Source organism: Etheostoma spectabile, chromosome 2 (assembly GCF_008692095.1).
Source record: "Etheostoma spectabile isolate EspeVRDwgs_2016 chromosome 2, UIUC_Espe_1.0, whole genome shotgun sequence".
In the NCBI taxonomy this organism is placed as follows: domain Eukaryota; kingdom Metazoa; phylum Chordata; class Actinopteri; order Perciformes; family Percidae; genus Etheostoma; species Etheostoma spectabile.
The window spans coordinates 2267651-2289130 of NC_045734.1; the positions used below are offsets into that span (position 1 = coordinate 2267651).

At 38.6% G+C, this 21480-nt stretch overlaps 1 protein-coding gene across 2 annotated transcripts; it reads right to left on the reverse strand.

Annotated features, from left to right (window-relative positions):
• Positions 1-3714: 3714 nt before the first annotated feature.
• Positions 3715-12420, reverse strand: cd5 (CD5 molecule). 2 transcript variants are annotated; one of them, XM_032525940.1, is made up of 6 exons: positions 12150-12417; positions 7105-7503; positions 6564-6695; positions 5716-5766; positions 5167-5232; positions 3716-4743 (listed from the first exon to the last, which is right to left on the reverse strand). In XM_032525940.1, exons 1-6 carry the CDS (start codon positions 12199-12201, stop codon positions 4673-4675), a joined length of 771 nt encoding a protein of 256 aa, XP_032381831.1. In that variant the 5' UTR covers positions 12202-12417; the 3' UTR covers positions 3716-4672. The 2 variants fall into 2 exon arrangements, with proteins under 2 accessions (XP_032381841.1, XP_032381831.1); XM_032525950.1 differs by lacking the exon at positions 5167-5232 and having other exon boundaries at positions 3715-4743; positions 12150-12420.
• Positions 12421-21480: the final 9060 nt, after the last annotated feature.

Sequence of the window (21480 nt, forward strand, 5' to 3'; positions counted from 1 at the left end):
GCCGCAAATATTGCAGACGACCTACTGGAGCCCGCATGGATCCAAGATTCACCCAGAAAACAGTGAAGTTTGGTGGCGGAAAAATCATGGTCTGGGGTTACATCCAGTACGGGGTGTGCGAGAGATCTGCAGGGTGGAAGGCAACATCAATAGTCTCAAATACCAAGAACTCTTAGCTACCTCTTATATTCCCAACCATAAAAGAGGCCAAATTCTCCAGCAGGATGGTGCTCCATCTTATACTTCCATCTCCACTTCAAAGTTCCTCAAGGCGAAGGAGATCAAGATGCTCCAGGATTGGCCGGCCCAGTCACCAGACATGAACATCATCGAGCATATGTGGGGTAGGATGAAAGAGGAAGCATGGAAGACCAAACCAAAGAATATTGATGAACTCTGGGAGGCATGCAAGACTGCTTTCCTAGCTATTCCTGATGACTTCATCAATACATTGTATGAATCCTTGCCAAACCGCATGGATGCAGTCCTTCAAGCTCATGGAAGTCATACAAGATATTAAATTTGAATCTCACAGCACCACTATTTAATTTGCTGACATATTTTAGTATTTGTAGTAAATTTGTTCAATTTATGTATAGGCGACAAAACTTTTGTCTTGAAAATTTGACCTTTCTGTCTTGTTTAAATAATAAATCTTTTTTTAGTGAAACTAATTTATTTCAGTGCATTGAACATCATTTGGGAGGGTTTTAGCTTTTCATATGAGCTATTTCTTACACCAATTGATTAATTACAAGTCAGGTTAATAGCAGGTGTTTCTACAAAATAGATAAGCGACAAGACTTTTGTCAGGGACTATATATGTTTGAAGAAATTTTTGAATTTTGAAAAAAAAAGTGACAGCCATAAAATATGTTACTGTACATTTGGACAATGAAATTCCTTATTGGGTCAACAGGTACTGTTAAAACCAACATAATATTACTACACTAACTTCCAGTGTTATGTCCTTTTAGCTCCCACACATGGCCTTATGACTGTTGCCCCGGTGAAGAACCCAAGGTCCAGACCCCCCACATAAGACATGCCTGAGACCAGAATGACTGCAATCACAATGCACTAGAGGCATGTGAATTTGCGTAACGTGATTTGGAACTGTAAACACATAATAAGACTGTTGAGTTCTACTAACCGTATTAAATAGCTAACATGGAAAGTATTTCTGAAAATTGAGAGCATATAAAAAAGAAGAAGTGACTTTAACGACGTTGACAAGCTCTTAAAAAGTCAAATGGGCTAGGGTTAGTGTTAGTGTTTAACTGACCTTTGAGGAGTCGGCTGAGTCGTTAGGCCCCTTCAGGGGTTTGGACTTTGACTCCCACTTTTTGTGTAAGGATTGTTTAGCAGAGTTTTTCTTTCTGAACACAGCTATTGATGAGAGAAAATACACTGTCCTCACTGAGAATGGTATAAAGTTAAAGGCAGGGTTGGTAACATTTTACAATCTACACTTTTTTATATACTGTTTGAAATGGTCTTCATAACCCTGACAGCAATAAATAACTTTTTTTAGACATTTACAACTGGGGTATTTTCTTACAAAACATAAAGAATAAGAAAAATATATAAAGTTTAAGCTGGAAATGAGGTTGGAAGGGTTCATCTCCAAGTTATATTCAACTTTTTTGTTAATGAACCCAAACAGCACTATAGAAATAAAAGCGAGATGGGGGGGTGGAAATGAATGCTGACGTCTCATCAGATACCTGGACAGAGATTTGCAGGGAGACACATCAGGTAACGCCTCTGGAGGGAGTTCACATGGAAAGTTATGAGATGTTTCCGGACACCACAAATAATGGCAAAGTGGGTCCTGACCTCCTCAGACAAATGTTGGAGAAACGGTGGCGGAAAAAGTGGGAACTACGCTCACGTTTTCTGGTCCTGACCGAAGTTGAGCATTTTTTGGAAGGAAGAGTCAGACGCCCTGAGAGAAGTGTTTCACCAAGATGTCCCTAATGACCCGAGGGTAGGAGGAGCCTAAATCTGTAACAGGTACTCTTAGTGGCTGTGTATCACGATAAGATGGTTGAAACCGGAACCACCTACATATAATATATAGCTTAAAAAGTGCGGGAACTGTATGAGATGGAAGAAATTACATATGGAATAAGGCTACAAAGACCCACCGTTATATAGAGGTGGAGCCCTGAAATGAGGTTGCTAATGCAATAAGAAAAGTGTGCTTTTGTCTTATTTATTATTACTTTTTTAATTATTATTATTATTATTATTACTTTACTTATTTTTATTATACTTTCTTTTTTAAATCTTTTTTTTATTATTTTTTTTATTTTTTTATTTGATATTTTTCTTTCTATCTTCTTTTTTTTCAACTTATTTGTGTATTTTGTAGCAGCTGTAAATGTGTGAGGTGTAAGGTAAAAATGTAAAATTGTATTGTATATGAATATTTTGGTGAAAATAAATACATGAGTTCCAAATTCTTTTTTTATTTATTTGGTTAAAATTGTGTGCAGGTATATTTTGTTTTGCTGTGCTTTATTTATTCCTGATTTGTGTGTTTTGCATGTTTAGTAATTCATGTGCTTTGCTATATTTATGGATTCCATTTTTGTTTGCTTGTCTAGTTGCTTTTGGTATTTTGGTTGGTATAACTGCTTTTTGAGTTTCTACCGTGCGACCCTGTGGACATTAACCTGACTGAGGACATTAACTGACAACCTAAGCCACCAGGCAGTTATGGGCAGGGGCCCAAGGGACCAATCGGTGACCAGGAATGGGCGTGTACCACTGGGGCAGAAGCCAGGAAATACACATGCAGAAAAAAAAAAAGGAGAGCAGACACAAACGAGAGAAGTGAGCGGAGGGGAGCAAAAGGAGAAACACGGTGAAGGAGCGACGCACTGACGGGATGTAGCCACAGTCTTTTAACAGCTTTGATCTAACCCAGTTTTAATCACTTGATTTTGTTGGAACAGTTTTTTCAGTTATGTTTCCTGTGATAAAATCAATTATTATTTTATCTGTACCCTGCTGTTCTTTTGGGTTGCCAATGCTCTCTTCTTCTTTTCAACATTACCAACTCTGCCTTTAATGTAAAGTTCTTTAATATCAGCAGAGGTCGTGCATTGCATTGCTCATTTCAATTCAAGGCAGCCCAATCCCACCTAGTAATGTATTGTTAGTTTGAAGAGAGATGTGTGAACGTCGGAACGAGCAATCCACCTGAAGAGTGTCTTCACCGTGCTGCAGACGAAAGGAGAAAGTGGGAGGAAGAAAGAATTAGAGGCGGACAAAAGAGAAGACAAGAGACCAATGAAAGGAATCAGGAGGGATTGGAAGAAACACTAGCAGAGAACAAGGAAGAAAAAGCGATATGGGGACTGGGAGAGAGGGGGAAGATAAACAGGTTACGACAGAAATAACACAAACAGGAAGTTGGTGTCAACGGCAGAGGAAACCACATCTCTGCACTTAGTAACCACGTTCTCTCTCTCCTCCTCCTCCTCTTGGTCGCTCTGTCTCCTCCAAAATCTACATTTTCCACTCACCTACTTCAAAGACAACAAATCAGGTCAAACACAACTCAGATCCTTTTACTCAAAGCTAAAGCTTTGCAGTATTAATTCAATTCAATTTTATTTATAGTATCAATTCATAACAAGAGTTATGAAAATGAGTAACACTGAAAAACAGAGGAAATGAATCACTAGAAATAGGTAAGACATCCAAACACGAGGGGCAATCCAAACAACAAAAGAAATACAACTTCTGTCAAAATGTCAGTGCATCAGATTTCATTGAATACATATTCCCACAGTTGAATTATTTTTAGAGCGTCTGATTAAAGGAATATTCAGACATTTTGGACGCTTTGAGTCCGCAATGCGTTTCCTCTACACTAGTGTAGAAACAGGAAGTAGGAAACTGCTAGCCTAGCATAAAGTGGAAAATGTACCCTCTAACAACTCCAAAGCTCTCTGATATCGTAGCTTGTTAGCTAACAGGCTAGTCAGCGATCTATCCAAGAGGCAACACCCAACACCCCCCTCAGTTTTTGACGCTCTGGGTCGGGACGTACGAGACAGTTATGGTTAGGAAGAGATCGTGAGTGGGGTCAAAAGATGTACGTTTCAGTGACATATTGGTCTTTCTTGGTCATACTACCGTCTACCGTTGTCTCTCTTAATACTACGTTATACGGATTTTTGGCCAACCACTTTGCCCAGCAGCGGTCATTGAACAAGTAGCTCCAATGCTAACCGCTAAAAGCCGAATCTATGAGTACACTGTACTGTAATGGTGGTGATAAGTGGTTTTACATTAAAGGGTGCGTTAAAATATCACATCTTAGTATAACTTCAGTCAGCTTAACAGGATTTGTTCTGCACTAATTTCCAGTTTCATGTATAAAAAGGTTGCTAAATTGAGTTTAGATACAAAACTATATATTGACGGTTGTAAATATTGACTTTTATAGCTGAAGTTTTAGTACGTGATGCAGAAAAAGCTGATATAGCAAGAGGTGAAGGATCAGTTTTATCTTATCCTGAATAATGTCTTGATAAGTTATATCTACGCAAACAGAGGTGCTGTTAAATTAGCACATATGTTTGACCCATATTTAAAGATGGGGGATGATGATGATGATGATGATGATCATGAGGATGCAGGGAGAGCAGGCGTTTCAGAAGTTGTAATCACTGTTCCTGTTGGATGACGGCTCTCTGCTGTCACTGACGGCCAGTCGCTCCAGAGCTGATTGGACGACACAAAGGGATTTAAACCTGTAGAACGACTGGAGGCTGGAGGAGCTCTACATGACTGGAATGACTGGAATGTTGGTGTAACGTGGGTTTTAATGTGTGTGTGTGTGTGTGTGTGTCTGTCTGTCTGTCTGTGTGTCTGTCTGTCTGCCTGTCTGTATGTGTGTGTGTTTGTGTGTGTGTGTCTATCTGTCTATCTGTCTGTCTGTGTGTCTGTTTGTGTGTGTGTGTGTGTGTGTGTGTCTCTGTCTGTCTGTCTGCCTGTCTGTTTGTGTGTGTGTGTGTGTGTGTGTGTGTGTGTGTGTGTGTGTGTGTGTGTGTGTCTGTTTGTGTGCGTGTATGTGTGTGTGTGTGTTTGTGTGTGTGTCTGTCTTCTGTCTGTCTATTTGTGTGTGTGTTTGTGTGTATGTATTACCAGGGTAGGACAGTCTCTTCTCTGCATCATTGGTTTTAACTGCAGTTTTTCCTCGATGGTAAGACACTAAGACAGAGACATGGACAGGTGACAGACTAACTTTAGGGACACATTTGCTGTTATTCTACATTGTTCTTATTGCCAACTAATCTCGAGATGATTTTCTTTAAACACAGCTGATCAGTGTCCTTTTTTAACAAACAAAAAGCAGGAGGGGACTATTTTCGGTGGAGGATGGATCCCCCTGTGGTGGAGTATTTGTGTCAACATGACGGTGTGTGGGGGATTAAGTCACAATGAAGTTCAGTGTGTGTGTGTGTGTGTGTGTGTGTGTGTGTGTGTGTATGTGTGTGTGTGTTGATGGTGATGAAGGATCAATGAACAGTGTGGCTCACTGGTGTGTGTTTAATAGTTTTTGGACGACAATGGAGCTCTTTGCAAAGCGAAGAAGATAGATCAGGCTCTGGATAAATACACAATCAAATATTATTATTTCTCTCAGTAGCCTCATGTAAAGTGTGTGTGTGTGTGTGTGTGTGCGTGACTCACCACTGTGACTCTGTGTAGGTCCGACCCAGCGATTCTGCCTCCTCTCTGAAACTGAAAAGCAACAGAGCAACCAAAGCGTTGAACATGCATGTTGACGCTGCAGGGATCATTGAGAGAACAGCCAGCTGGAGATTTCATTCAGTCTCAAAGTCCTAGTCAACTCTACGCGGTTCTGATTTTGTGAAACATGGTGAAACAGGTTTTTGGCTGCAGTGACTTATATATACGACACGTTGCATGTTGCAAAAAATTACACATTTTACTCAAAGTGGGAATGTTGCAGGGCATCAAATATGTATATAAGTATACATTCAATTTTATATTATTTGAAAAAACAAACTGAAGTGGTTTTGAAATAGTATTGAGTAAAAGTTGACATATTCCAGTCTGTGATTATCCATCAACATTCATTCCTTTAATTTTAGTCTAAATAATTCCTAAATTCTGCTTTTCTAACTCAAGCATTAGGTATAATTTCCTATAAATGAGGTTTATTGACCATAAATTCCAAAAAATAACTGTGGAACTAAAGTTAATAAAATAGTGTTACGTAGTGTTGAAAACGTTAAAAAGAAGTGACAAACATTTAATAAATGCATCAAAAGCGTTGAAAAAAGGGACAAAAACGTAAGAAAAAGTTAAAAAAACATTGATAAAAAGTGTCAACAAAAGTGTTTTCAATTTTGACAGGAAGACAACACGAGGGTTAACTATATTCGTGGGGTCCAAAAAACGGGACACCAGTATACTTGAGGGGACCCAACAGCGTGTGTGTGTGTGTGTGTGTGTGTGTGTGTGTGTGTGTGTGTGTGTGTGTGTGTGTGGTGTGTGTGTGTGGTGTGACTCACATCTCTTCTGCAGGGCTTTGACGGTGGGTCTGGTGAAGCGTATCAGCATCAGAAGCAGCAAGAGGCAGCAGAGCAAAGCTGTTACCACTTTGTAGGCCTGGAGCTGTCCATGGCCTACATCTACATCTACATCTACACACACACACAAACACACACACACACACATACACACACACACACACACACACACACACACACACACACACACAAGCACACACGCGTGGGTGTTGTAGCCATTTAGTTTTCACTAGCGTGGTAAAAATTTAGAGTTAAGATATCTGTAAAACAATTTTGACAAATATATTTTCACATTAAATTCAAATATCAATATCAGTGATTCCTGTTTCACTAAAAAGAATAACAATTACAGATATCTTCACACATCTGTCACTAGTGGACATGTCATTTCCCATTACAAATATCAATTATTGTGTTACAGTACCCTTTGCTCGACGTTTTAATGACAAAAGGCCGCCGAGTATAAAATGTCAAACCACAACAGGACAAACACGCACGCACACACACATCCACAATGACACACCTTTGCATCGGACCCTCAGTGTGTGACAGCCGTTCTGCTCTTCTGCGCCACTCGCTGTGATGTTATAACCTTTCTGCGTGCCTCGGCCTTCATGCAAGCGCAGCGGGCCTGCACAACCTCTTTGGTTCTTACAAACGTTACTCAAAAGACTCTGGATGTGTGTTAGACTGGCGTGACAGACGGGCAGGGGGGAGATGGGGGGTTGGATGAGGCTCAGGTTCACATCTCCTTCACATGTCTTGTGCCATGTGACTGTGAGGAGACCCAGGGCACCTACAGGAAGGCTTAGGTTAGAGTCTGGGTGAGGAGTGGCTTCTGAAGGGATGATGGAGGTGCGGCTGGGAGTGCTGGTCTTATTGAATTGAGCCACAGTGGAGTTTGACCCAAAAGATGTTTGGCCTGATGCAGGGAGACAGAGACCAGTTAACAGTTTGGAGAACAACACACTGGCCTACATCAATATCAAACCAGTATTCAGTTAACCCTCATGTTGTCCACGGGTCAAATGGACCCCTTTTCCTATATCAATGTTCTTTTTAATTCCCCAAAATAACATGATTGATTCCACACAACGCTCTTTAGCAAATACAAATCTCTACTTTCATTCATTTTGGGGCGTCTTATTCAATTTCATAGCATTTGAAAAAAAGATTGAAGTGGTTTTGAAATAGTATTGAGTAAAAGTTGACATATTCCAGTCTGTGACTATCCATCAACATCCATTCCTTTAATTTTAGTCGAAATAATTCCTAATTTCTGCTTTTTTACTCAAACATTAGATATAATTTCCTATGAATGAGGTTTATTGACCATAAATTCCAAAAATAACTGTAAAACTAAAGTTAATAAGTTAGTGTTAGGTAGTGTTGAAAACGTCAAAGAAAGTGACAAACATTGAAAAAAAGCATCAAAAGTGTTGAAAAAAAGGGACAAAAAAGTAAGAAAAAGTTAAAAACATCGATAAAAACGTGTTGATTTTGATTTTGACGGCAAGACAACACGAGGGTTAGTTAGGCCCCCATTCTTCTGAATGTCCAAACCTGCTGGGTCCGACTGTTCCACTGTGAAATCAGAACTTTACATTGGACAGTTTAAGTTTGATTAATCAAGGCAAATTTCTCTCAACGTTGTCTTATTGCTGTCCATTTAATAAAAGTGTGCATCTGCTTCTCTGAGTTACTTGCAGTATGTCAATGTACTCACAGCGGGTACATTTTACATGCAGTACTTTCTAGCTTCTTGGAGAGTGTGTGCACCCCCAGAGGAAAGAAAGATTCTAGAGAGAGAAAGGACAGTGTACTATTACTATAACTGCCACTGTTATCCTACCAACTGCTACAATTATGATGAATCATATTTTGCCATACCTGTACATCTGTCTCAGTGGCAGATGGCCACCCACCAAGAGCCAGTTGAATCAACACCGTTTTAATGCCAGTCTAAAAGATGTGTACATGTGAACATATGTGCAGCTACATTTGGGCTAGTGGCTTTTCTAAACTAGAGATTTGACTCTCTGGGTGTCGTGGGGGTGACGTTGGATTCCCGTCAGCGGTGTCTTAGTTGTGCGTTCCAACAAACACAGTTACAAACTTTGCGGGTGTCAGTGTTTGTGTTTCAATTTACCGTGAACAAAATCAAGGCTCCATTTTTTGGATGCCGATTCTAATGCATTCTGAGCAGATTAACAAATGGAATCATCAAACAAGTCAAATGAATTCTCATTTAATGCTAAAGTTTAAATAATGACAGACTTTAGTGTAATATAGTAGGCCTATTATTGATGTTTGGTCCTCCCAAGTGTTGAACCAGGATTATTAGGGCTGTAACAATACAGCAAACTTTGGTTCGGTTCGGTTCACGATTTTTGACCCACAATTCCATACAAACCTTGATTCTTTTTTTCTTTCTTTTTCAGTAAACGTTGTACAAATTTATTTCTGCTACATGGCATCGTTTTGTCACTGATTACATCCCAGTTTGCAACACATTAATACAACAGAGACCTTAATTATTGATAGTGATTAATTTCAATATTGATCGATCCAACACAAAGATTCTATTGTACCTTAAAATAATGTTCCTAAATCGTTTCAGTGGTTCGTTCAACTTGTTGGAATGAGACATAAGAATATTGGTAATGGTACCAGGAATGGACAATTCCGCTCCAGGCCTGTAGGGGGACCAAAGAGGAAAAGTGCTTTGGTGCCTACTGTAAAGGTGCTGGTTGACAAGTAGCTAATGCTAATGCTAATGTAATTCTTGGTGGTTAACGTAAGATTACAACACCATTCAACATGCTCATTTATTTTTAGTATGATTGTTTTGACCACGGTTAACAACTCTGGGCTCACCAATAAATTATTCAATAACATTAACTGTATAGATAGACGACTAATCTAATGGTAATTTAGCTAGCTAGAACACCCCTGTCTTCTGCCTCAGACTCCCGGCGCTGCAACACTTCAGTCAGGATGAGAGCTGACAACAGCCCCGGGGACACATCCACAGTCAGCCCCCAACCAGCTAGCAACCATCCACTATCATTACAGCCCCGGGGACACATCCACAGTCATCCCCAGCCAGCTAGCAACCATCCACTATCATTACCCCGGGGACATCCACAGTCAGCCACCAGCCAGCTAGCAACCATCCACTATCATTACAGCCCCAAGGACACATCCACAGTCAGCCCCCAGCCAGCTAGCAACCATCCACTATCATTACAGCCCCAAGGACACATCCACAGTCAGCCCCCAGCCAGCTAGCAGCCATCCACCATCATTACAGCCCCAAGGACACATCCACAGTCAGCTCCCAGACAGCTAGCAACCATCCCGGTCAGCACCTAACTCCGGTGCTAACGGCAGTTTACTGAACCGTTGGGAAACAGTCCCAGACCTAGAAACAGCAGCCACTTGTAACGTTGGCTACATCTACGTTAGCATTACCGGCACCCCCTCTTTCACTTTTAGCCGTCTGTACAGTTAGCTACATTCACCAGACAAAACAGGAAGAAGGCATCAAAAGGACTACTAGCAATTTAAAGATGTGGTGGCACTGGATCTGGACGAGAAGGATAACTCTTGGAGTTGGAAGGGGTGTATCACCACAGGATTGTGGTGGAGTGTCGCGATTTTGGTTTTATTTTCCATATCGTTATAGCCCTAATGATCATCCATGTTTGTGTTCTAGCGATCATAATGCTGCCACTGTCAGTCCTTTAGGGTTCACGGAGCTCTCCACAGCTGTTCACACACAAATACGGAGGAAACACGGTATGAAAAGTAACTGTGAGATGATACAATGTGCTCCAGGATGGGTTTTCCACATATACACACATTGTGGCAGCCATTCATTTAAAATAAAACTGTTGTTGTTGCATTTCACTCTGAGTACCCTTAGTTTTCTTGCATTTTGTCAACCTGTTACAACTCCCCCCAGTAGTGGGGTAGGTCGTAAGAAAGGACCACCTCGTATTTCTCATCATCTCACATCTTATAGTTGAAGAAATTTAAATTGTTGGCTTTAAAAGTGTCAGAAATGTAGGTAAAAAAAGAGGTAGTTTTAGGTCCAGCCATACCTGGTCTCCCCTACTGTGCAGACTTGTCATGTTTCCCTCTGGGCCCAAGTTACAGTTTTTATGTTACAAATGCATTTGATGCACAAATGAGTTATTTATGCTCTTAATATTGTTTATGGTCCTCTGTGTTGATAGAGCGTGCCTACAGCAGACAGTGGGAGCTTTTCTTCCTTTGAGTGGACACGTTTCTGATGCAGGCTGGAGAGGCCTCTGTGTTGTGGTACTCAAGAGTGATTGATAACGTTAGCTTGCTAGCTTTGCTAGCCTCACTCACACCTAGCTGAGACAGAGACAAGACCAAGACCACCTTTTTAAGGTCCCGGTATCGGAACCAACTGCAATTTTCTTGTCTCTGTCTCAGCTAAGTGTAAGGGACACTAGCGAAGCTAGCTAGCTAACGTTATCAATCAGCTCAATTAAGGAATGACTCGGGTTAGCATTTTCCCTGTGTTATCCTGCCATGCAGTGTGGGACTCGCACTGGTCTGGTCTCGGTCTCGATACACTCTGGTCTCGGTTTACAACACTGCCGTCTCTGACAGCAAATTAATTCAACAAAGACATAAAGTCTACATGCACACACTCATTGTGTCTGCACAATAAAACTGCGCTAACTGCATAGCTTGAAATGATTTAGAAATACAATTATTATTAGCATACACCAGTGTACGCTAACATTTAAAGCAAAAAGCGTACTGTAAAATGTCACATGTTGAGTTACTTCAAATAACTTTCTAAATTGTTGTTAAATCTACTTTATTTCCAGATCTGATTACTACTAGCATGTGAATAACTCATATTAGATTTAGATTTAGCACAACTCTTCAAGTGATTTTACAACCAAGTAGAACATTGGTCAGTAGAACAGATGACAAAACGTTGTACTACACAATCAACACCAAAGTTAGCTCTGGCAGGCGCTACGGTTAGCTGCTGCTGCGCTACGGTTAGCTGCTGCTGCGCTACGGTTAGCTGCTGCTAAAGTTGAGACATTTGACTTTCTGGGAAATATTAGTTTATTTTATTATAAGGATCCCCGTTAGCTGACGCCTAGAAGGCCATTTAACTTCCTGGGGTGCAAAACAACTTTTCATGTAGCCTGCATGAACAATTTTTTTTATTTACATAACAACAAAATTTACGTCAGAAACAACTTAACAAGCAAAACAACTAAACAAAAATATATATCTTGAAAACCTATATCTTTGGGAAATATCTTGGGCAGAAATGGAAAGTTCTTCATGAGAAAATGAGTCCATATTTGTATTATTTGTTGTGTATGGTTCAACATTTTTAAAATATGTTCTGTGTTTTCTGTCATGTTGTGCTGAAGCGGTAAAGTTGAAGAGTTGAAGCCCAGAATTTGTTTGGGTTAATTCTAATATCATACCAAAGCAGTTTATCTGCCTGCATATTACATTTTTTTAAATTCTTTTTATTAAAAAAAAAAAAAGTGAACTTACCAGCAGCGATGAGTAAAAGAGTTGAGAAGGTCACAACAACCTTGAGGTCCATCCCAGGAACAATGAACAACGAGTAGAGGAAGAAGACGGAGGGACAGGGAGGAGAACAGACGCCACAAATAAGATCAAGACGGCGACGACAGAAAAACAGATGACAAAGGAAACAGTGCAGAGGTGTAAAACTCCTCTCTCTCTCTCTCTGTCTACCTCCCTCTCTCTCTCTCTCTCTCTACATACAGTGAATCACTCCATCCCTGGCCTGTTGCTGCTGCAAAAGTGCAGATTTCCTCTGTTCAAAGCGAGCTCGCAGAAGAGAGGGGGAGGGGGGGGGGAATAAGAAATGATGATAAGAAGGGAGGAGGGGGAAGAGGTGAAGGGAAGGTTGACATGACTCTCGTGAACTAAATGTTCCTTTTTCACCAGGTTTGTGAGTCACAAGCCTCTGCAAGTGGCAGAGTACCCGAGTACAGCCGAACCGAGTGGGATTTAGCTAATGAATAATCACACTGGAAAATGAATGTCATAAAACAGATGATGCCATACAAAACTCACTCTGACATGTCGAGAAACACCACTTTGAGTGCTTCTGGTCCTGAGATTGTCTATCAACACACGTTGTAGTACCCAGAAAATAGTTCAACTCGCAATACGTTTATTATAGTTTGGTCTTATATAGCCAACTTAAAGTCAATTTCATGGCAAAGGTTGCTGTGTAACTGTTGTAATATACACTCATACTACTACAACTGCTAGTACTACTAGTACTACAGAAATATTATAGAAATCTTATAGTATATATGTATATATATACTATATTATAATATATATATATATATATATATATAGAGAGAGAGAGAGAGAGAGAGAGAGAGAGAGAGAGAGAGAGAAATATTCAACACACGCTTCCCCCAAAATGTAGTTGACATATGACATACTATATGGAGCTCACTGCTGTACTGAAAAAATGGTTTTACATAATTGTATTATATATATATATATATATTATATATATATATATATATATATATATATATATATATTTCATTATGTGTTACGTAGTTAACACATAATGAAAAATAAAAAAATAATTTTATTATTTATTTTTATTTGCTAAAAAAGTTTAAAATATCCAATAGATTTTGTTCCACTTCACAATTGTGTCCCACTTGTTGGTGATTCTTCACAAAAAATAAAAAGTTTATATCTTTATGTTTGAAGCCTGAAATGTGTCAAAAGGTTGAAAAGTTCAAGGGGGCCGAATACTTTCGCAAGGCACTGTATATACAGTGCAAATAAAACAATAAAAAAGTACAGTAGTCAGCTACATATATATATATATATATATATATATATATATATATACATAAATATCCATATATATGTACACACACATATGCAGTCTACATACTGTATGTACATATACAGACTCTTGTTATTTTAATTTTAATTAATTGTATTAATTAGATATATTTACAGTATGAAAACATCTTTGTTAAAGATTTTATTATTTTTTATTATTCTATGCAGCCATCTTCTCTTAAAGTCCATCTTCTGAAATGGCTCACAGCACACGGCCAGACATCAACGATGTCTCTCTCTGTGTCCTTGTGTGTCCAACTCTCTCTGTCCCTGTTTTTCCAACTCTCTGTGTCCCTGTGTGTCCAACTGTCTGTGACCCTGTGTGTCCAACTGTCTGTGACCCTGTGTGTCCAACTCTCTCTGTCCCTGTGTGTCCAACTCTCTGTGTCCCTGTGTGTCCAACTGTCTGTGACCCTGTGTGTCCAACTCTCTCTGTCCCTGTGTGTCCAACTCTCTGTGACCCTGTGTGTCCAACTCTCTCTGTCCCTGTGTGTCCAACTCTCTGTGTCCCTGTGTGTCCAACTGTCTGTGACCCTGTGTGTCCAACTGTCTGTGACCCTGTGTGTCCAACTCTCTGTGTCCCTGTTTGTCCAACTCTTTGTACACAGAAGAACAACAGAGAAATCAACATTTAACACATTACATTTGGGAGAAATTACTATTATTTTAGTAGTGTACAACACTAAAATATGCATGAAAATATGTATGTATAGTTTTAGTGTATACTAAATATCATTAGTATTGTACACACCACACACAATATATATACAGTACATATGCTGTACATATATACTATATATATTATATACTTATATTTTTAGTGCTGTACACTTTATAGATGGACTGTATTTATAGTAATTTATATACATATAGTGTATATACAATATTTAAATATGTGTTTTGTAAATGTTATATATAAAATATATTATATATCACTGTCATATCTTTAGTGTTTTATACTTTATAAATGTATCAGTGTTGTACATTTCAAAGAAGATGTCTAATAAATGTCTGGAAAATATTTAACAACTAGTTTTCATTTTGTAAATAGATCTCAATCAACATCAAGTCCTTATATACACAGTACATTTCTTTACATATAAATATATACGTATAGGAATAAAATCATATATATGATATACATATCTATATAAATAGTATACTGTATGGTGTGTGTATGTTTGTCTTTTTTAAATGTTTTATTGTATGTACATTACATAAAATACATATTCTGTAAAAATGTTGTTTGGCGTGGCAAAAATAATTATAAATAATACAATAAAGCTTTTCCCTTTCTGATTTGATTCATACCTATCACATATACTGCCTGGTTATATGCAGGTGTGGTAGAAACTGTATATTTGTGTTTGTATTGGTATTCTCTATGAAAATAACATATTTATATACAGGTCTGCAGTAGGAGCAGTATGTAATACACAATAAGAATGTCAGGAGTATTCAGCATAGAAGAGGAGTCTGAAAGTTAGATGAAACGTCCTGCCGTTGATTCCAAAGCATATGAATAATAACGTTTCTGTAAATAATGGTGCCATGATGACAAGCTTTCAAATTCAGAACAGAACACGCTCATTCATTCACAGCAGTGAAATATCTTCTCCTCCTGACTCATCAGCGCTCCACTCCTTCACCTCCGCCACTCTCGGTTTTTCTCATCCTCCGCCTCTGGTTTACGGCGTCGTAGAGACGACAAAAGCCCCGGCGACTTTCACCTCCCCCTCCTCTGTGCTCGGCACGGCGGTTCTCATGACACGGAGGCTGTTCAGCTAATCAGCATGGCAAACGGTGAGGTCTGCATCCCTTCACATCACACACACATTCATGCTTAAATCCATCTACTGCCGGCAAGATCTCCAGATACATTTCAAAACATCGTAAGATTTCTTCAGATATTCACTCAACTAGGCAAAACATTTTTCCATTTGGCTATTTGTCGTACATAAAGACATCTATTTCATTATTATTATTTATTTTTTTTTTTTTACCAGATATAGACGTCCGCTGCTGTGGAATTCATTAAAGCAGTTTCTTATGATAATTCTGTTGATTGTATTTTTGGTGTGTCTCAAAGGATTGTATATACTTGCTTTATCTGTGTCTAATTACCTGATGTGTTTATACATCATGTGTATGTGTACTTCTTTTTTTTTTTCGTGAAATGATCTTGATTTTTTTATTTTTGGGCTCTCTCCCCTCCTGCAATAAACCCTCATGTTGTCTTTCCGTCAACGTTGAAAAGCAACACTTTTGTTGAGGTTTTTAATCCATGTTTTTAACATTTTCTTACGTTTTTGGCCCTTTTTTCAACACTTTTGACGCTTTTTTTTTTTGCATTGTTTGTAACTTTTTTTGAAAACGCTACATAACACTGACTTATTAACTTTAGTTTTACAGTTATTTTTGGGAATTGATGACCAATAAACCTCATTTTTAGAGTTTAGAAAAGCAGAAATTAGGAATTATTTCGACTAAAATTAAAGGAAAGTATGTTGATAGATAATCACAGACTGGAATATGTCAACTTTTACTCAATACTATTTCAAAACCACTTCAATTTTGTCTCTCCAAATGCTATAAAATTGAATAAGACGCCCCAAAATTAATGAAAGTAGAGATTTGTACTTGCCAAAGAGCGTTGGGTGGAATCAATCATGTTATTTTGGGGAATTAAAAAGAACACTGATATAGGAAAACGGGTCAATTTAACCCGAGGACAACGTGAGGGATGAAATACACTGAGTCTCTGTTACTAATACAATCTGACCAACATTCTCCTGATCATTTATAACTGACATTCATATTTAACATCAGAGACAACACTTTGAGGTGTCGACTGCATGCTTTTTCTTTTCGCACGCTCATTTCAGAGATGATGAAAACAACCAAAAGCAGGCCATTGTGAAAGAAAGAAAGAAAGAAAAAGAAAGAAAGAAAGAAAGAAAGAAAGAAAGAAAGAAAGAAAGAAAGGCGTTTGTACTGAGTAGGGTCTGGGGCGGAAGAACTTCTCTGTGGTCACAAGACAAAAACAAAAATCAACATTTGGATGAAAGTGTATAGGTTTACCTCTCCAGACCTGTCATACAAAACCATGTGTACAGGAGAAGTCTCTCTCTGATTCTCTGAGTCATGCATCCTTTGATATGATTCTTTACAGTCGAGCACAACATGTAGGAAGACAGAAACATTCCAGTGTGTTCCATTCTGGTGTTAAATCTTAAATAAAACCACTTTTGTGGATAATTATTTACCATTAAGTGTCGGCGCTGCTGTGTGTGAGTTATCTTATAATTTAAGCTGAAGAGTAGTTTTTTTCCCTTGAATGTTGCGGTTTTTATTCTGTAACAATAATCACAACTACAGCAGTTATACTACTATGTTCGAGCCGAACAAATAGCTGATCAATCAGGTAGTTTATTGGTAATAAATGTGCAGCTATCAACACACCAAAGTATCTGCACAGCTAGAGGAAGGGAGAAAATATGTTGGCTTTATAATTCGGGGGAATTGACCCTTCATCTAGGTATATCACGATTTTTTTTTGATGGTCCATCTGATCTTAATTATTGAAAATTTGAATGAGTCAATCCCATTGTAAAGATGAATTATTGTGGGTTTTTGCCCACAGTATTTATATTCATATTCATATTTAAAGCCACGGCTATTCCTGACTGATTAGAATTGTTGTATTTAAGAATCAATAAAAACGTATTTATTTTTGTGAGGTTTATCAGGACTAATGCCACAATTAGGGATTCACCAAAAAGAAAATCCTTGGTTGAAGTTGAAACCGAATATAATGAAAAACTTGGCCGAACACGTTGTTAAATTATTTTTCAATTGTTTCACCATTGCATAAACTAGTCAGTGCTTATTTTGTCTTGATTTTCAAAGAAAAAATCAATTACAAAATGACAAATCAAAAATATATATAAAAATATATATATTATATTCTATATAATTTAGTATATATAAATAACATGGTGCTTAGCCACTGGGGGACCATAGGCAGGCTGGAAGAACTCATATTAATGTTAATAAACCTCATAAAGTGACATTTTTTATGCCATGGGACCTTTAACACTGAACATTCCAGCAGACATTATAACAAAAAAGCACAATATAACTTAAAATTAAAGAGTAAAAAAAAAGAAAATAATAAAAAAAACTGCTATGAATTTTTGAAGGTAGTCCTAGAAGTATAAGTTTTTCAAAAACTTACTCAAGTAAATGTGACAGAGTAAATGTAACTCGTTACTACCCCCCTTTGGTCAGGGCCGGCATGGAGTATGATCATAAGGTTGTATATCTGCAACTGAAATGATATCTTTCAGATATTTATGATAAATTCCAATCTTGTTTCTGTATCTCATAGCACAGAAATCCCTATTTTAAAAGTTGTTAATGACATGAGGACCAACAGGGACAATGAAAGAGCCAAAGTCCTATTACTACTCGACCTAAGCTCTGCATTCGGCACAGTGGATCATGTGATCCTGCTAAGAGGCTAAAAAACTGGGAGGGTCCGTCACAAATTTGTGTGGGGTTCAGCAAGGCTCCATCCTGGGTCCTCCTCTATTTAACCTATATATGCTTGCCATAGCTATATCAAACACAACATCAGCTACCATAATTAATAAACAAACGACATGCAGCTTTTCGTCTCACTATCTTTTATATTAAAATAACCCATAATAAATGCAAAAATGTTGTTCTAATGCTATAAAATGAACAGCACTTTGAAATTGTGAAATGAAGAGTCAGACCATTTTGATTTAGATCAACTTCTGTTTAATTAGTCACAACCCAAAAGAAGAGAAAGAAAACAAAAAAAAAGCTCTTTAACAATCTGCAGTCATCATTACCATCATATAATTCATCACAATCAGAAGAACTGATCTATCCATCTGAATGCTATTTCCCTCTGGATAATATTTATGCTAGTCTATATTATATTACAACATCTCATTTGTGCTTCTTCTACAACACCGTCATTCTCTCTCCTTGGTACAAACTAGAATCATTCATGTCTTAAAGTTAAAGAAAAGTGTGTCATGCTCAAGAGTACTTCAGTATCTTCATCTGAAGGGGAGTCACCGTGTTGTTGACTCAAAGCCAACAAAAGCAGCCAAACACTGGTCTGTGGCGCTGAGGAAAAACTCAGACTCCACTGAAACACACGTGATATACAAGTAAAGAGAATGATGTCAGCACCGAGGTGGAAGTACAGGACATCAACATCATGTCCTGTGAGACAATTAACACTAACTCTGGGCTTTGTGTTTACATACACACATACAACATGAGGGACCAACACCCGGTCCCAGGAAACGTGTCAGAGCCAGACTGGGACGGCCTGAAGGTGTGTGCTATGGTGTGGCAGCAGCCACTTCCTTTATCACATAATTGCGTAAGGCTGCCTTCATAAAGGGTTTATACATAACTAATGGCTTATTAATGGTTAACTAATCATGTACTCATTTGTAATCATCGTACACATTTTGGGTTTGCAGGTTGAGCTTCTTGACTTGGTAATGATGCAGATCTGAACGTTGATTTTCCATGGCTAAATGTGCTTGGCTTCCATCAGGTCTACACGGCAGTACGTAAAGAATGTTGGTTGGTCCAGAGATCAGAGGACTGGTCCTGATAAATCCCTGAGCTAAGAAGACAAAAGAGTGTCTTGCTGGAGGATAAGCAGACTAGTTCTTATGTAAAGGCTAGTTATACTACATATGTACACCCACTAACGTACTAGCTAACTGACAAAAGTAACATTAGGTTGAGCCAATCAGATGAAGAGTTAAGAGTTAACAGGATATAGACGACACGTCTGACCTGACCAAAACGGAAGATTGTAAATTATTATTTCACAAATATAATGTAATAACGCCCACATTACAAAAGGTAATGCCTAATGGCATTAAATAGGTTAACATGACTCATTGTGCATGAATACTTTTAACTCATTTTTTTTTGTTTTCATTTATATTTTCAAAGGATTGGCAGTTAAGTTAAAGATATTGTTTGGGGAATAAGGATATAGCTCATGATGCTACAATGACTTCATAATTCATAGCTCTTAAAGGCAGGGTTGGTAATGTTGAAAAGCTAGCAAGATTTGAAAGTAGCATCGCTCCTGGGCTCCGTCTAATCATTGGTTCTTTCCAAGCAGAGCGTGAGGCAGTGATTGGTGGGCGTTTCTGCAGGATTACCTGGCTACAGATGTTTCCTAACAACCAATTTACACGTTGCTAAGGTCTTAACAAGCTATAACATTTTGGACGTTTTAATTGTGCAACCTGATTTAGTAAATCCTTAAGTTTGGAAGAAATTAGCAGTTACTTAGTAATGGATTTATGATCTGCTGCATTCTAGTTGCCATTTTTATGACTTAAAGCTTTTAAAACTAATCTATGAAGCATTAGTACATTATGTATTAACCATTATTAAAACCTTTAGTTACAGCCTATAATGCTTTATAAAGGATGGCACCGGTGACCGCAGAGGGCACTTTAGCGTGTCAAAATGGCATCCATACACTTGGATGGGCCATGGATCCCAGCCTTTCTGCTACAACACTTCCTGTTGCAGTCTGGGCCTGTGATCAGGAGCATCTGGACTTTATATGAGCAATCCATGACATGTGACATAAATGTATATTCTGAAACTGCTGATTTGCCGTTTCAATCACGTCAGGTGGCTCTTTGCTGGAGAAAATTCTCGGAACAAATGTAAGCTGCTATTGTTCTATATAATACAGCACATATTCTAAGCTCTGGATATGATGAAACCATTGTGAACAGAACATGGGGACCAACATTTGGAAATAAATATCTATGAGCACTCTTGGTACCAGAGATGTCATTTTAAAGACACCTAAAGGATTTAGACGGGTCCAACAAAGAGTGTGAGCGCTCGGACAACACAATGGCAGAAAACAAAAGGACAGTTATTATCAGTTCATGGATGTGAGGTGATAACAAACAGCCGAAACCAGGAACTCTAAACCAGCTTCTAAATAAGAATAAAACACAACTGCAGAAACAGTAACCATGGTGGTCTCTTAGTGTTGGAGTGGGCCTGTGGAGGTGCACTATGACTTCCTGCACGGTCCCTTCTGTTGACGTCATGAGGATCACAAAATAAAAGAGAACTGCTGGTATAAGCTGTGTGATGTTGCTCTGCAGCTGTGTACAGTTCCAATCACACAACTACCAACTGCTACAGCACACCCACCTCCTAACATTTACACTTGATGACCCATTCAATTAGGACCTTGCAAATCAGTACTCCATTACAGCTCCCTTTAGTCATTCCCTTGCTCTGTTATTGGGGACTTAATAGCAGCGCTGTGTTTTAGAGGCTGGGACCAATTTGGATTCATTTCAATCACCTCTAGTTACAGCTCGGTGAAATGTCCAACACACCTGTGTGTGACAGTATTGGCACAAAGACACATTTTGATCTGGGCTCTGTTGGGGCGCTACATATGCCAGAGAATGTTGAACTGGTAGTGATACTACTGATTAAGGGCTTTTACATAGCTGAGAGGAGATGTAAAAGATAAAACAGGATAAGTGTGATGAAATGTTAAGTTGCAAATGAAATGTGACGTTCCAGTTTGGTGATGATCCCAAAAGTGTGATACAATTTTAGAGAGGCGGTCTGTACTTCTTAAAGATCCTTACATGATATGACATCGATCACCTACATTGCATTTCCAATGATATAATTTACATTAATTCAACTGACACAAACCTTTATCATTTTACCCCAATAAACTATGCACACACGTGTTCTCACTGATAGTGAACTTATAGAAATAAAACTATTTTCTTCTGGTAACATATTGTCAAGCTTCAGTTCATATGCAAGGAGCATATATGGAGGAGGTGTGTGTGTGTGTATGTGCATGCGTGTGTGTGTGGTGTGTGTGTGTGTGTGTGGGGGGGGG